A 16096-nucleotide genomic window follows, 5' to 3' on the forward strand; every position below is an offset into this window, starting at 1 on the left:
ACAAGCATGTTCTTAAGATTAAAGAAAAGGTATTGAGGTGGCTTTTGCTAAAATGTGTAGGACTCGCTTGTGGTGGATTGCTGTTTACTTGCAGTGCTTTTTCTTGCTCCAGGATACTCCAGCCTCGTTTTGGATTCCACGGGAACCAATGCGTTTGCTAATTGCACAGATGACAACATCTACATGTTCAATCTAACGGGTTTAAAGACTGCACCAGGTAAGGACTAAATGTAGGCCACTTTGAATGGCTGAGTGAGTGGCGGCTCAGTATATGCGGTATGCTTATGCTTCTTTCGGCCCCATTAAGTGCAAGTTACAAACAGCCTTAAAGGGGGTGAGACTTGAGTCACATAACAACCGGGGGTGGTTTGCTAGACCGCTGGGGCATGGCCTGGCTATCCGCATGTCTGATCCAAGTGTGAGATTCCCTGGGTGAATGAAGAGGTCTGCCTTTAATTTGCCTGCTAGAGCTTATAATAGTGAGTGGGTCCATCTTGTGAAGAGTGCTGCTGATGAGCATTCAGAAGGCTACAGTTTTTCATTCCATAAAGAGCCACTTGTGTGGGAGGGTCAGTATGGAGGGCCACCATCGCTGCAGCGGAGTCGGGGCTGCCTCCTTTCTCGCTCTGGCAGCGCTCGAACCTGCAGATGGCCAAAAAATGTGAGTCGATAACCGTGACTAAGGAGTCCGTCGTCAACCTAGGGTTGGGGAGGCACGTTTACCTCTAGAGCAGAGGAGGAGTCCTCAAGAGAGGGTGTCTGGATGGTACCGCTTGAAACGTAAGTTGTCGCTCAAAGAGAGTTTAGGTCTGAGTTTTACTATCTGCACGATGTACCTGGACCAGGGAGTCATGCCAAAAAGTGCTTCCTAGTACAGAGTTGGGTCTTTTCCCTGGGGTTTTAGATTGACGTAACTTCCACGTTTCCTCTATGAATGTGGGATGTCTTCAAGCATCCATGAGTGTAAACCCAAGTAGAGGAGCAGGCTTCTCTGCTGTGGAGTCTGGCTATTCTGAGGAAAATAGTGTTCTGACCTATGCAGGACAAGGTGGTGACACAAAGCTTATGCATGGGATTTGCTGAGCTCTGCTCCCAGAAGGTTGCAGGAGATAATGTGTGAATAACATATGCCTCTCAGTGCTGAACACCTCAAGCACTGGATAGTTTGCCCCGTGCATGTAGTCAGTTATGCACGACCTGCATAACACTAAGCATAGCACGTGTTTCTATAATGTGAACCGCTGTCGTCTAAACTGAGAGAGAGTTCTGAGGCCTGGGCATATATGTTCTCGGAAAACTGGGGGATTCCTGTCTGAACCCAGGGCTTGAATGATCTGTGCGGTCTACAGTGGTTCTTAACCTTTTGACTTCCGTGAACCCCCACTTAATCATTACTGTAATCCGGGGACCCCCCGCCACTTAATCATTATTGGTAATCCGGGGACCACTGCTCAGTCATTTTTTTTTTTCTTTTATCAGGGGGCCCCTGCCTAAGCAATTTCAATGATTTAAACCAAAAGGCAATGCACAAACATACTGAAACAAGCATTCCTGAAACAAATACAGAAATTATTCAATATTTTAATTCATAAATACAAAAAAATAAATTTTAACAGAAAGGTTGATGCTCTTCTAAATTCAGTTGAGGTCACCCACTTTCCATACTATATTTATGAACTTGCACTGCTCCCACAAATCAATCGAATGATATCAACTTAACTTTTAGTTTCCAATTTCAATTCCTTCACATTTACAGAACACCTTTAAAATGTTCGCTTTTACATATTGCTTCTTTATTCATATAATAACTGACTAACCTATCCACCACTCAAATTACTTTCATATTTCACTATACTAATTCAACACTAATCCTTTATGGGTTCCGGAGTAGCGTGCTACTCGCCGAAAAAGCACTTTAACGCCTCATCATGGGTAGTAGGAGCTATATAAAAGCAATTACAATTCAATAAACACCATATGAATCTGTTAATGTTATTTCATTTTCTTTTGTGACGTGACTGTTGCATACAACAAAGTGATGCTCATCATACACAATAGACTTTTTCTCTTGCCTCCTACCACCTCCTAAACGCTGTTATTGTGTAGTATATTTTCTGTAGTCTCCTCTCTAATCTCTCTCTTGCATTGGAGAAGTCCCTCCTACCTACAAGCCAGTATTAGACTTGTTCTTGTTGATATTTTTTTGCTCTAATGGTATTCGCTTTTTATACAAGGATCGGATGTTTCAGCTTGCATGTGGAACATATATATAATCGTTTTTTTTTTTTTCTACGAAGTTGCGGACCCCATGAGTTGGCTTCACTGAGCCCCAGAGGTCCCCACACCACTGTTTAAGAACCACTGGTCTTGGGCCTAGCTCAGCTGTCTGTTGCCTGGCTTTGTCGTCGGAGGCTCACGCCCGGCCTTCACCGCACTTCTGTCTGAATAGCCTGTACCTCCTCATCTTCCCAAGCCTGCGAGCTCTGATGCCCTCAGCGGTCTCAGGGCTCAGCAGTGAGAGCTGTGTAACTTGGATAGCGCCTTTAATGACTGGAGCCTAAACCGTACTTGGATCTGTGTAATCAGCAGGATTGGCAGCCTCCTAAAGCTTGACTATGTAGTATTTGTTTTATTTATTTATTTATTTTATAGTTTTATAGAGCGCGAACCAGACCCGTGAGGGTATCAGAGCGCCTTACAGTATTAAAGGTAGTGTACAAAGCGAACAACAAAGCAAAGGGAAGGGAGGGATAATTGGGTAAAATAGGGGATACATAATGCAAGGAAACAAGTCGTCAAAGTCCCGGCTACATGTGGGAAGGAAATTAAAACCAGTAAATACATTGTACAGGAAAGTACATAGTCACAAGTACATTTGTGTAACCGGAGTCCAAGCTGTGTTCTCCGAAGTGGGAGCCTGTGACGTCCGTGGTGACTTGTCCACACGCAACATACAGTAGACCATTTTGTATCCTCTGAACTAGTCTTTGAGGTCAAGTGTCATGTGAATGTCATGTCATTTTTTAAATCTCATAAATTCTGCTCCTTTGTGGTCCCAGAACATGGGCAAGAATGCCTAACGGCCAGCGGCGCCGACTTTGGGAATGTGGAAACCAGTTCAAGTCCCAGCGTCGACTCAACATCGTGTGAGTCTAGGCAAATCAGTAAATCTCCACATGGCAAATAAAAAAATAGAAATCTGCCCATGTGTGATGTAATCTTGTTCTCAAATAAAATGCCCTAATGCTTGGGCCAAGTTTAAGCTGTATAAAACTGCCAAAACAGTTGCTCGCTCAGAAAAAGATTCTCCTCGTGCGTGCGCTTGGTGCCTGGCGCCGCCACAAGAAAGCCCCAAACCGCGCTACTATTTATGGCTGTCACTGCACAACGACAAGCAGTTTTCCTGTCATTTAAGCCGTTCTGTCTATGCGAGTCACCCATTGAACAGCAGAGGGCAGTCTTCACCAACAGCAAGAAGTCCTACACGAAGTGCTGAGACGGCGTTGTGCAAGGCTTGCCTCGTCTGCTTTTTTAGTGCTCCGACACATTCTTCAGCACCTGCTAGTTTTTCAATAATGTAACCGTATTCTCTTAGCTTACACAGTTGTCGCATCGAAGCCCTGTTCTCAAGGGGTGTTGCATCAGCCAAATGTGCGAAGAGAAGTGACACATTTTCTGCTTGTGTTTGAGCTCTGCAAAGAGAACATTGTGGAAAGGAGACACTCCCAGGTGCAGTGGGAATCGGATTGTAAGAGTTACGGTTCACGTCTGCCAGTGGCCACATGTGACGTCGCACCTTCAGCCATATCTTGATTTTCAAATGGAGCGTATGTGTAATTATTCAACATTTCTGAATTGTGTATTTACACGAAATGCAAAACTGTCATTTTGCATAATATTTTAGTGTGACATTAGTTCTTGTATCCTAGGACATTAATGTGTGTGTATATATATATATATAGGTTTTTAAAAAAAAAAATGCAAAATAACACAAGTGGCACAAATAACAGTTAACGTTTTGGACGTGCGTGTTTTGCCTGTGTCCTTGCACTCTGTGGGTTATTCGCGACGTGGCATAATGGTGTTATTTTAGATAAAAAGCATAACCTAAACTTAAGTGAGATAATGGCCGCTTAATGAAAATGTCACCCGGGCCTATTTTCAAGCAGTCGGGATGCTTTGTGACTTGCGCGTTCTTTTTGCATAATAGAAGAATGGGCATACAATTATATGCATGCAATGTGTGGGTTGAAATTTCTGGTGCCTTGTGCCATCCTGATCCCCATTGCAACATTTGACTGACCTGGTATATTTTCTTGTACAGTAGGTTCCAGTCCTCTGTCTGGTGCTCTGCATGTTATTAGAACACATTCATCACCAGCAGAGCACAAAACTCTGCTAACAATAGGGGGCTCCTTCTTTCAACATATCTAGGGTCCCCTGCTGTGGACTGTTGGATGGCAATTAATGAAAAGTTTTTGAACACAGCTCTTTTTACTCTCTGGAGTGGGGGAGCATGCATACTGTCCCTTGGTTTAGTTTATCATGACTGTGACCCCTTAATTTCCCCGTGTGTGTGTTATTTAGTGGGGTTTGTAAAAGGGTGGAATAACTCAGCCTGGCGGACTCACACATTTGTGTAGCCATACACTGGAGTTGTACCCGTAAGCAATACAGGCCTTGACACAGCTGCTCCCCTCCCATCTCCACATGTAGCGCATTCCTTCCTGCCTGGGCAGGGATGTTAGCCAAGCTGTGTCAGGCTTGGAAGTACAAAGTGTTCAGTGGAAGAGAAAATGGAGCTTTGTGCACACTTCACCGGGCCAGACCAGTTTGACTGGTCAGCCTGCAGGAAAGAAAGTTACCTTGACAAAGATGCTGAACTGGGCGTTGCTGGTGAGGGGTTCGGAAGAGAGTGACTATGAATGCTGTGCGGTTGGTGAAATCTTGGGAGTTCTGTTGTGAGTTTATGAGGTCAGTGTTGTAGTATTTGTTGTGTTGACAAAAACATTTTTATTGTTGGTTCTTTGTTTTTGATGGTGTGGGGCGTGATCTGTGGTGGAAGTGGGTTAACACCATGCGCGCTAGCGGAATTCCGCTCGCACGCTGGGTTTTGCGAAAATGCACTTTACGTGACGAGCTGGGCTCGTCATCAGCGTGCGAGGAGGCTACGCCATGACGAGCCCAGCTCGTCATCAGCGTGGAAGGGGTTAATACAATGAGAAGGGTTTTTCTTGGAATAGTTTTGCCGAATGCATTGTCTGAGGCAACAATGGTCTTCAGTGTATATTTGAAGCCCCTTTCTTGGCACTTCGACTTATTTTCATGCACGACAGTTCTAATTTCTGGTTTGACGCTTCTATGATTTGCATTTATCAATGCTGCTCTGAGCAAGGGCTTCCTCCTCTCCCGACAGTCTCACTGGTAGGGGGCCCGGGCAGCAATAGTGGCTTTCAAAAAAGAATTCCTGTAGAGTTGATGGTCAAAACTACCAGTTGGGCTTTGTTGTATGCTTTATCGTTAATATTATGTGTTGGATGCTTGTTATACAGCTGGTTCCTCACTCAATCCGATTTTGATGAAAACAGTTATGGATGAAGTCTGAGCAATTACCCACAACTGTAACCCCTTCTTTTCGTTACTGAATTATGCTTGCAACACCTTTTCACAAATTGAATGAAGGGGAGCTTAAGATGTTGGAGTCTTTCAAGATATTAGGGAGCACAATTCTTCATCCCTTGCCTTGTTCTTCGAGTGTCTGCTACACCATCCCAACGCCACCATCTGCTTATCCAGTCTCTCTAGATAGGCATAGAGGGTGAGATTGGGCAACGTGATAGCCTCTGGTGCACCATGGATTCTAGAGGTCTTTAGATCCTATTGTGTTTCTTGCATGGCCATTATCGTTTTCCCTGTTAGCCTAGTTGTGCACGTTGTAGGCTGCATTTCTTTTGCCTACATTAGCACTTTTTGCTTTTGTGCCTCATTGTATTTTCACCCAGAACCTGCGTATGCTTTTGTGTTGTGTTGTGTTCCTTTTCTGGAATTTACTCTGATTACCATAGAAAGGTCAAACAACCATGCCCCTTGTTCTCTCTGGTCAGACGCTAGCACCTAGACATACCATTAAAATGAAGCTGCTGTTTGTGAGCACACGTCTTGTCATATAACTGAGGACAGTAGTTCTAATAACACACACACACTGAGCAAAGGTCCTGGGACAAGATTACCATGTCAGCTGAGATGTATAACACCCACCTATGTATGCTAAGGTACGGGTCTGCCATTAATCCCAGAGATCTTTGAAATATAATAATTTAGCTTCAGTAGGAGGGGGGTGGCGGATAATCTGTCTTAATAACGTGACAGGGCTTTTTATGGTATATGGGTTGTTGACCATCCGAGCGATGGTTTTGCTATCCATTTTGTCTTCGAATTGTGGCTCAAATGCTGCATCTTTGAGCACAATATTTTAACCTTTGTATATTTTTTAGGTCGAGCGACCTATCTCAATGCGACTGCGCATTGAGCGGGAGCTCGATATAAAGTGGCTTAAACAGAGGTTTAACTAGCTGGCGATTTGGTGCTGTGCCCGTGAAATGCTCGTGCACAGCATCAAATCACCAGCCACCTGCCATCTGTTCCCCAGCAGCTCCGCCCCACAAGCTTCCCCCAGCGTGCGCTCTGGCTCAGCCGAGCCGCACTCCTCCCACACCTCTCACACACAAGTTTCTTGCCCACAGATTTCTCTTGTTTTCACCAAACCGGTTCTCATTAGCAATGGAAGCAGCAATTATTTGAAACTATTATGATTTGTACACGACTTCCATTAATGTGGAATTTACATCGTTTGATTACGCCTTTTGCTCAACACAGTGGAAGGTAGATACTCACTTTGAGTTTTGATGATTACATGCACATTTACGCATCTTAAATAACCGGGTTCTTCACGCAGTTGAGAGCTTCTTACACAAACCAGTTACAGGGAGGTTCCCATCACATGGGTTTGCGTGGACACGGAGACTTTTGTTGTACTTTTGTCATTTACCATAGAGGGCTTAGTGCGCCTTTGGTTAGCATACTTAACTCTCCTCCCCTCGCGACGCTCTTCCCGCAAACCATCTGTTCCCCAGTCGCCTGCCTGCCTTGCATTACCACATCAAAGGCAGCCCAGCCTCCCTCCCACAAGTTTCTCAGCGTGCGCTCTGACTCAGGCCGGCACATCTCCTCCCCTAATTATTCACTGCATGGCCTGCTACAGAGCGCACGCTGGGAGAAGCTTCTGGTAGGAAGGCTGCAGCCGTGTATATCCTTTTCCTCTCCTTGCCCCTTTCTCATTATGTCTTACTTGTTAAATGATTGTCCTATATTCATAGCATTATTCCCAACACTCGGGATTTTGTCACTGTAAACAAGATTTGGACATTATAGTTAATACAACTCCAATACCTTTAAAACAAACCTGAACTGTGCTCTGCTTAGCTTGTTAGTCTCTTGAGGCCGGTTTAAAATGAGTTTGTCAGTGCAAAGAAACCACGCTGCTGGCAAACGTTCCCTTCACAAACGGACTTTTGATGACTTCTGTGCAGAGTGTTCAAAATAAATGTTGCGCCTTTACACCTCCATCCCACTAGTCTTATTACTCCTAAAAGCACTTAATTAAAAAAAAAAGTGCAAATGTGTCTAGCTTCACCTTTCTTAATAACTCGACTGACAACATAACTCCAGTATGCAAACAACCTATTGATCGATTGCAGCATAAGGATTCATTTATTAATCAGTGTTCTTCTGATACTGGCCATGACGTGTTAGTAACATGAATACCATCAGTTGTAGTGATACTCGTGAAGATAAATATTTCAATGTTCCTATTATTTCAACACGCGCTGTTAATTTTAGCATATTTCCTAGCGGTTTCTGATCTTAGTGGGCTTTAAGTGTGTATTTCCACTGTCCTACATTATTTATAAGTGGTTAGAGGTCTACATTTGCAATGCCAGTAGTCTCTCTCCCTTGCTCCCTCTAGCTCCCTCTCTCTCTGTCTTGCTTGCTCTAGCTCCCTCTAGTTCCTTCTCTCTCTATCTTACTCCCTCTAGCTCCACCACCACCACACTCACCACCACCACCGCATCCACCAACACCACATACACCACCACATACACCAACACTTTAACCACACCCACCACCACCACATCCACCACACCCACCACCACTACATCCACCACCCCATCCACCACCACCACCACCACCCCATCCACCACCACTGCATCCACCATCACCACCGCATCCACCACCACCACATCCACCATCACCTGCACATCCACCGCCACATCCACCACCACATCCACCACCACCACATCCACCACCACCACATCCACCACCACATCAACCATCACCACCACCTCCACATCCACCATGACATCCACCTCCACATCCACCACCACATCCACATACACCACATCCACCGCATCCACCACCACCAATACATCCACCACCACCACCAATACATCCACCACCACCACCACCACCAATACATCCACCACATCCACCACCACATCCAACACTTCCACCACCACCGCATCCTCCACCACCGCATCCTCCACCACCGCATCCTCCACCACCGCATCCTCCACCACCACATCCACACCCACCACCACATCCACACCCACCACCACATCCACCACCACATCCACCACCACTTCCACCACCACCGCATTCACCACCACCACCACCGCATCCACCACTGCATCCACCACCACCACATCCACCACCACCACCACCACCACCACCACCACATCCACCACCACCACCAACACCCCATCCACCACCACCATTGCGTCAACCACCACCACCGCATCCACCACCACCACCACCACATCCACCACCACCACCACATCCACTGCATCCACCACCACCACATCCACCACCACATCCTCCATCACCTCCACATCTACCATGACATCCACCGCCACATCCACCACCACATCCACCACCACCACCACATCCACTACCCCTTTCAACACATCCACCACCACCACCCCATCCACCACCACTGCATCCACCACCACCACCGCATCCACCACCACCACATCCACCACCACATCCACCGCATCCACCACCACATCCACCACCACATCCACCACCACATCCACCACCACATCCACCACCACATCCACCACCACATCCACCACCACATCCACCACCACATCCACCACCACATCCACCACCACATTCACCACCACATTCACCACCACATTCACCACCACATTCACCACCACATTCACCACCACATTCACCACCACATTCACCACCACATTCACCACCACATTCACCACCACATTCACCACCACCACATCCACCATCACCACCACATCCACCACATCCACATCCACCATGACATCCACCGCCACATTCACCGCATCCACCACCACCACATCCACCACCACATCCAACACATTCACCACCGCATCCACCACCACCGCATCCACCACCACATCCACCACCGCATCCACCACCGCATCCACCACCACCACATACACCACCACCACATCCACCACCACTTTCACCACACCTACCACCACCACATCCACCACTACATCCACCACCCATCCACCACCACCACTGCATCCACCACCACCCCATCCACCACCACATCCACCACCACCACATCCACTGTATCCACCACCACCACATCCACCACCACATCCTCCATTACCTCCACATCTACCATGACATCCACCGCCACATCCACCACCACATCCACCACCACCACCACATCCACCACCACCACCACATCCACCACCACCACCTCCACCACCACCACCACCACCACATCCACCACCACTTTCAACACATCCACCACATCCACCACCACCACATCCACCACCACCACCACATCCACCACACCCACCACCACCACATCCACCACCCCATCCACCACTACATCCACCACCCATCCACCACCACCACTGCATCCACCACCACCCCATCCACCACCACCACCGCATCCACCACCACCACCACATCCACTGTATCCACCACCACCACATCCTCCATTACCTCCACATCTACCATGACATCCACCGCCACATCCACCACCACCACCACCACATCCACCACCACCACCACATCCACCACCACCACCACATCCACCACCACCACCACATCCACCACCACCACCACATCCACCACCACCACCACCACCACCACCTCCACCACCACCACATCCACCACCACTTTCAACACATCCACCACATCCACCACCACTTCCACCACCACTACATCCACCACCGCATCCAACACCACATCCACCACCACCACCGCATCCAACACCACATCCACCACCACCACCACCACATCCACCACCACCACCACCGCATCCACCACCACCACCACCGCATCCACCACCACCCCATCCACCACCACCCCATCCACCACCACCCCATCCACCACCACCCCATCCACCACCACCCCATCCACCACCACCCCATCCACCACCACCCCATCCACCACCACTGCATCCAACACCACCACCGCATCCACCACCACCACATCCACCGCATCCACCACCACATCCACCGCATCCACCACCACATCCACCGCATCCACCATCCCCACCACATCCACCATCCCCACCACATCCACCATCCCCACCACATCCACCACATCCACCATCCCCACCACATCCACCATCCCCACCACATCCACCATCCCCACCACATCCACCATCCCCACCACATCCACCATCCCCACCACATCCACCACCACATCCACCACCACATCCACCACCACATCCACCACCACCACATCCAACTCCTCCACCACCACATCCAACTCCTCCACCACCACATCCACCACCACCACCACATCCACCACCACCACCACATCCACCACCACATCCACCACATCCCCCAGATCCACCACCACCACATCTATATGTGTGTGTGTGTATGTGTGGCTGTGTGTGTGTGTAGGTGCAAATGCAATGTTCTTGGATTTTCGTCACAAAATACACTGAACATAATCTTCACAAAAGTTATTTACAAACGTTTAAGGTATTGCCATTATAAATTACAATAACTTTTATTTAAGTATTAATTATTTACAAAATTAAAAGCCATTGTTATTTGTAATATCAATACATCTAAGTCACGTAAATACAACACACATTGCATTACAAATGCTATAGGTGTCACATTTGCGAAAGTTAAAACTATTGACATTGTAACTGACAAAGCTATTAATTTTGCTATTTTCAAAACCAACACATAAATAAAAAAGTGTCATTTACAATACCAATCGCTCAAACTTTCCTAATGCGAGACCTATTGCATTTCCAATGCTTGTTTATCTTATTATGAACAAGTATGAGTGAGAGAGTGAAAGGGTGTGTCCTGTTATCGCAATCCCGAGAGGATTGAGAGTGTTGTGTTTTGGGATGCCAACTCACTTGTTTCTCTGGAACGATTAGGAGGGCAAGTGAGGCACTATATCTAGTCTGACTCGGGCTCAAAGATACTGAGGTAGTATGATGACTCAGTCCCTACATACTGACGTTCTGTGGTTCCAAGCATGGTTCTGTTCCTGAGCAGAATCCCTGCAACAATGCCACAGGTGTTGCTGTCCCTCTCTTTGTGACAACACTCATTAGTGGTTAAAGGAAGGGTTCATTTTCAAGGAGTACAGAGGCGGCATGTTGAGTGACTTGTACTTTCATTATGAACTCCTATGATTAACCCAGGTCCTTAATTGAAAATATTCCAAACCTATATTTCTGCCACTGAATGCTCAAAGTGCCCACTTAAAAACTGTTAAAAGAGCCCTTGCAGTCGCTGTATCTTTGCTTTCCTTTCTCTTGAAAGGTCGCAGGCTGATTGAAAAAAGTCTTCTTAGGGGGCAATGCTTGGTTTCTCATTTATGTAATTTCTAAACATTTGTCCTTAGTGGCGGTTTTCAGTGGACACCAGAACTCGACCTTCTACATAAAGTCCAGTGTGAGTCCCGATGACCAGTTCCTGCTGAGCGGGTCCAGTGACCATACAGCCTACATTTGGCGGGTAAGAGCTAACGACCCTGCTTCAGAGATCAAAAACTAGCCCTTCTGCCTTCCTTAAAAATAAGATTTTTGTGGTTTGCTGTTTTTGTGTGAGGTAATGGTGCTACATAAATTAGCTAAAAGTATTTGTAAGTTCTTTTGTGCTTGATAGGTTCTATCGTTATGCACATTTAATATGATGACCTTGACCCGTCACTCAGAAAATGATGTGGTATAGTACTTAAATTGCTGACCGTCGAACAATGAGACCTAGGTTCTAGTCCTGGATTGGTTTTCCCACAAAATGTCATGAGATTCTGGGCAAATTGCTTTCAATTTCTGTACTTCTAAATAAGCACAATGTAATGGAAGTGTGTGAAACCTAAGTGTTACCATACTATCCAGTATTATCCCAATTGTCTGTTTTACCTCCCCATCCCTTCCTAGTTTCTGTGAACTTATCCCTGTGCAGATATTAAACGCTTTACTAGGCTATATCAAGTAACATACCATATAGAATATAGCAGCCGCTTCTTTGTGGGCGTCCATGAACATTTTGCACGCAGTTTACAGTCTTGAAAACACGTAGAACAACTACGCCTGTAAAAAGCAGGTGTGATTGCCTTTCCAGATAAGGAAACTGAAGGGAATAAGCCCTTATTCCATTACCGTGTAGGTTTATCTTTCTCACCACTATAATGTAGTGCTTGTTTTCTTAGGAAAGATAGCTAGAAAGAGATCCACGGTGGACAAAAACCATTAGAACATTTGGCATGCTTTATCTCTGGCCACCTCTTGTGCACTGCATTGTCTGAACATTAAAACAAATCCCTGATGCTCAATTTGGAATGATATGTTGCATGCGAGCTGCTGCCTGCAGTAAAAGGTAAACCAACTAAGGCTAATCAAACCATTTGATAGCTCACAAGAGTAAAAGTGAAAAGTTTAATCAATTTTGTTGCAAAATACCAATTATGTTTAGTCTTTTAAAAGCTTCAAGTGTATTTATCTAGCTTTTAATCCAACAATCTTTTTCATTCTGGAACATGGTTTTATTTTTACCATTAAATGTAGGGCTTAAAAAATAAAAATGCACTGAATTTTGGCCAAAAGCCCAGGACTATCTGAAGGAGTGACTCCTCATGATATGCTTCCACTTGGCAGCTTTGCCACATTGCATGGTTGCCTGTGATGTGTTTCTGCCAATAAATGTGACCCGGTGTGTATGGGTGTCATTGCGTGTTGATCTGCGTGTGCATGGAAGCCTGCAACTGGTTTGCCTTGTCTGTGTGATCCTATAGGTTGGTTATATTGGGGCACAGGCAGTATGCAAAATATAAACCTGTTGAATATGCCAAAGGTTGTTTAAACCGGATTGACAGTTTTCAGAAGGAGGGGAGCTTGTTCGTGCATGAAGTTGCTATTTTTTCATATACAGGTTTTATTGAAAAGGTAGGTATGTAGGTGGGTTACAGAGCAGGACTACAATGTCCTTGGAGATCACTGGAATTTGTGCTAATGGCCCTGCTCATACCCTCTTACAGGATACTGCTCCAAGCACTGCTCATACACTGTGGCAAAGAGGAAGTAAATGCTGCTCTGTGAGGCTGTGTTATTTTGGATACGAGTCAACGCATAGTCAACCATGACCTCGACCTTCACTTGGGTTGCTTCTTCACCTATGAGTGGCAGTATATCAGTATATGTTTCAAGCTGTGGGCTTCAGTTTTGCAGATTCTTGACAGTGTTTTTTTCCCCAATTGGTTCAATGAAAGGGAACCAAGATTATAGCCCCTAGAATGCATTATCCTGCCTAATGAAAGCTTGGGACTGGAAACCTGAAATCCGTATGCAACTTATTGACCTTTCTTCTCTTACATCAACTCCTTTGCCCCAACCCCCTCTGCGCTCTCCCTTTTATATATAGCGCCTCCGCACTCCCGTCTACTGACCGTTTTTTAGGTCTCCTGGCATTGAACCGCGCGAAAGCGCGGTCTCGCCAGAGACTTATTGTGAGCGACTCTGCTTCCCAGGAGAGGGGACAGGAGCTGGCCGCGCGCTTCTCTGAGAGACTGAATACAGCGGGCCACGCGCACGTGAACGCGCGCTCTATTGAGCAGGCTCACGTCGTCTCGCTCTCACCGCGCTTTCAGTTTCGCGCGCTGAGGGACGTTCTCGCACCTCCCGTAGTCACAGATGAGACTGCGCGTGGCCTCCTTGCCAGAGGACTTGTGTCCCCCTCTAGCCTCATGCTCTACCCTGGAAGCCTCCCCTCCGCAGCGCTCCTCCCCCGGTGAGTGCGGCTCTGCCGACAGTCGCTACCCATCTGGTGGCTCGAGTGCTCTTTTAAGAAAGTAGAAAAGTGAGCCAATAAACGCTCATCGGGTCGTTAGGCATGAGGCTAGGGATGGCATGTCGAATTAATGTAATGAGTATTACTATGGAAAACGAAGAACATTGATGAGTCCTAATTTAAAATACTTGCCGTCGTCACTCCATCCCGCCTGCTCCTGTCAGTCGCCACACGCTCGTTTCTCCAGGCCCGCAATATGACTGAGAGGCAGCCTTTCGAGCGACTCCCGGCAGACGTACGACCTCTCAACTATGCGCTGTGCCTGCGACCCGACCTGGTGGACTTTACCTTCGAGGGAAAGCTGGACGCGGCTGTGCAGGTATGGTGGTACAGCAATGCTCTCTCACCTGGTGGTTGTATTACAGTGTGTGGTCCCACACAAGGCCCGGTTTACACACTTAGATTGGGTTTACACACTTAGATTGGGTGAGGAGTTAATCATGTGGGTTTGAGCTGTGGAACTGCAGGATGGCAGGATTAGGGTAAAAGAACCCGGCGTACGCGTTAGAGTAGGCATGGGGCCGCCCGCAATGTCCCCACCTGCTACAGTCTCTCACTGTGGATGTTAGTTGAGTTAGAGATGTGATTTGTTTTGAAGAGCAGCGGTGAAACAGCCGTGAAGTGGGCTTCATATTATTGGCCAGTGTACTTGTGTGATCAATTTATGTTGCAGATGTGGAAATTAAAGCTTTCTGCAATGAGGAAGCGGCCACAGATGTCCTGTGCTGTCGGTGGCAGCATTTTAGACGATTTACGAGACTACGTGATTGCATGTACACTGGGGCGTCATCAGCAGAGTCAAGTCAAGTCATAGAATTTATATAGCGCACTACATACCCAGAGGGTTTCAAGGCGCTTAGGAAGGGGAGGAGGGTTATTTGTCAAAAATCCACGTTTTAAGCTGTTTTCTGAATGCTAGGTGATTCTGGGTGAGGCGAAGGTAAGCGGGGAGTGAGTTCCATGTTTTGGCAGCCAGGTATGAAAAGGATCTGCCTCCCATGGTGGTCTTGTTGATGCGAGGTACAGTGGCGAGGGCTTGGCTGGAAGAGCGAAGTTGGCGGGAGGGGGTGTAGAAGGACAGTCGAGAATTGAGGCAGTCTGGTCCGATGTCGTAGAGTGATTTGTGTGCGTGGGTAAGCAGACGGAAAGTAATCCTCTTATTGACTGGTAGCCAGTGGAGGTCTTTAAGGTGACCAGAGATGTGTTCGTTGCGTGGGATGTCTAATATGAGCCTGGCTGAGGCGTTTTGGATTCGTTGTAGTTTCTTCTGGAGTTTAGCGGTGGTACCTGCGTAGAGGGTGTTTCCGTAGTCCAGTCGGCTCGTAACCAGGGCATGGGTGACTGTTTTCCTTGTTTCGGTGGGGATCCAGCGAAATGTTTTTCTGAGCATGCGAAGAATGTTAAAGCAGGAAGAGGATACGGCGCTGACTTGTCTGTTCATTGAGAGTGAAGAATCCAGGATGACGCCAAGGTTCCGTGCGTGGTCTGTCGGGGTGGGTGCATTTCCGAGGGCTTCCGGCCACCAGGAGTCGTCCCATGCAGAGGGGGATTTACCTAAGATGAGGACTTCTGTTTTGTCTGAGTTCAGTTTCAGACGGCTTTGTTTCATCCATTCGGCGACTTCTTTCATTCCCTCGTGTAGGTTAGTTTTGGCGGTGCTGGGGTCCTTGGTGAGAGATAGGATCAGTTGAGTGTCATCCGCGTAAGAG

General features: G+C 47.1%; 2 protein-coding genes across 2 annotated transcripts in view; one reads left to right on the forward strand and one right to left on the reverse strand.

Annotated features, from left to right (window-relative positions):
* INTS7 (integrator complex subunit 7) overlaps positions 1-16096 on the reverse strand; it is a 363775-nt gene that overhangs the window by 173033 nt on the left and 174646 nt on the right. The gene's annotated exons all lie outside the window — the stretch shown is intronic.
* DTL (denticleless E3 ubiquitin protein ligase adapter) overlaps positions 1-16096 on the forward strand; it is a 78511-nt gene that overhangs the window by 27074 nt on the left and 35341 nt on the right. Inside the window, exons 10-11 of the mRNA XM_086927849.1 lie at positions 113-217; positions 11944-12056. Of these exons, the coding sequence (XP_086783975.1) occupies positions 113-217; positions 11944-12056 (218 nt within the window). The remainder of the gene's footprint in view (positions 1-112; positions 218-11943; positions 12057-16096) is intronic.

This window comes from Lissotriton vulgaris, chromosome 6, assembly GCF_964263255.1.
Source record: "Lissotriton vulgaris chromosome 6, aLisVul1.2, whole genome shotgun sequence".
Classification (NCBI taxonomy): Eukaryota; Metazoa; Chordata; class Amphibia; order Caudata; family Salamandridae; genus Lissotriton; species Lissotriton vulgaris.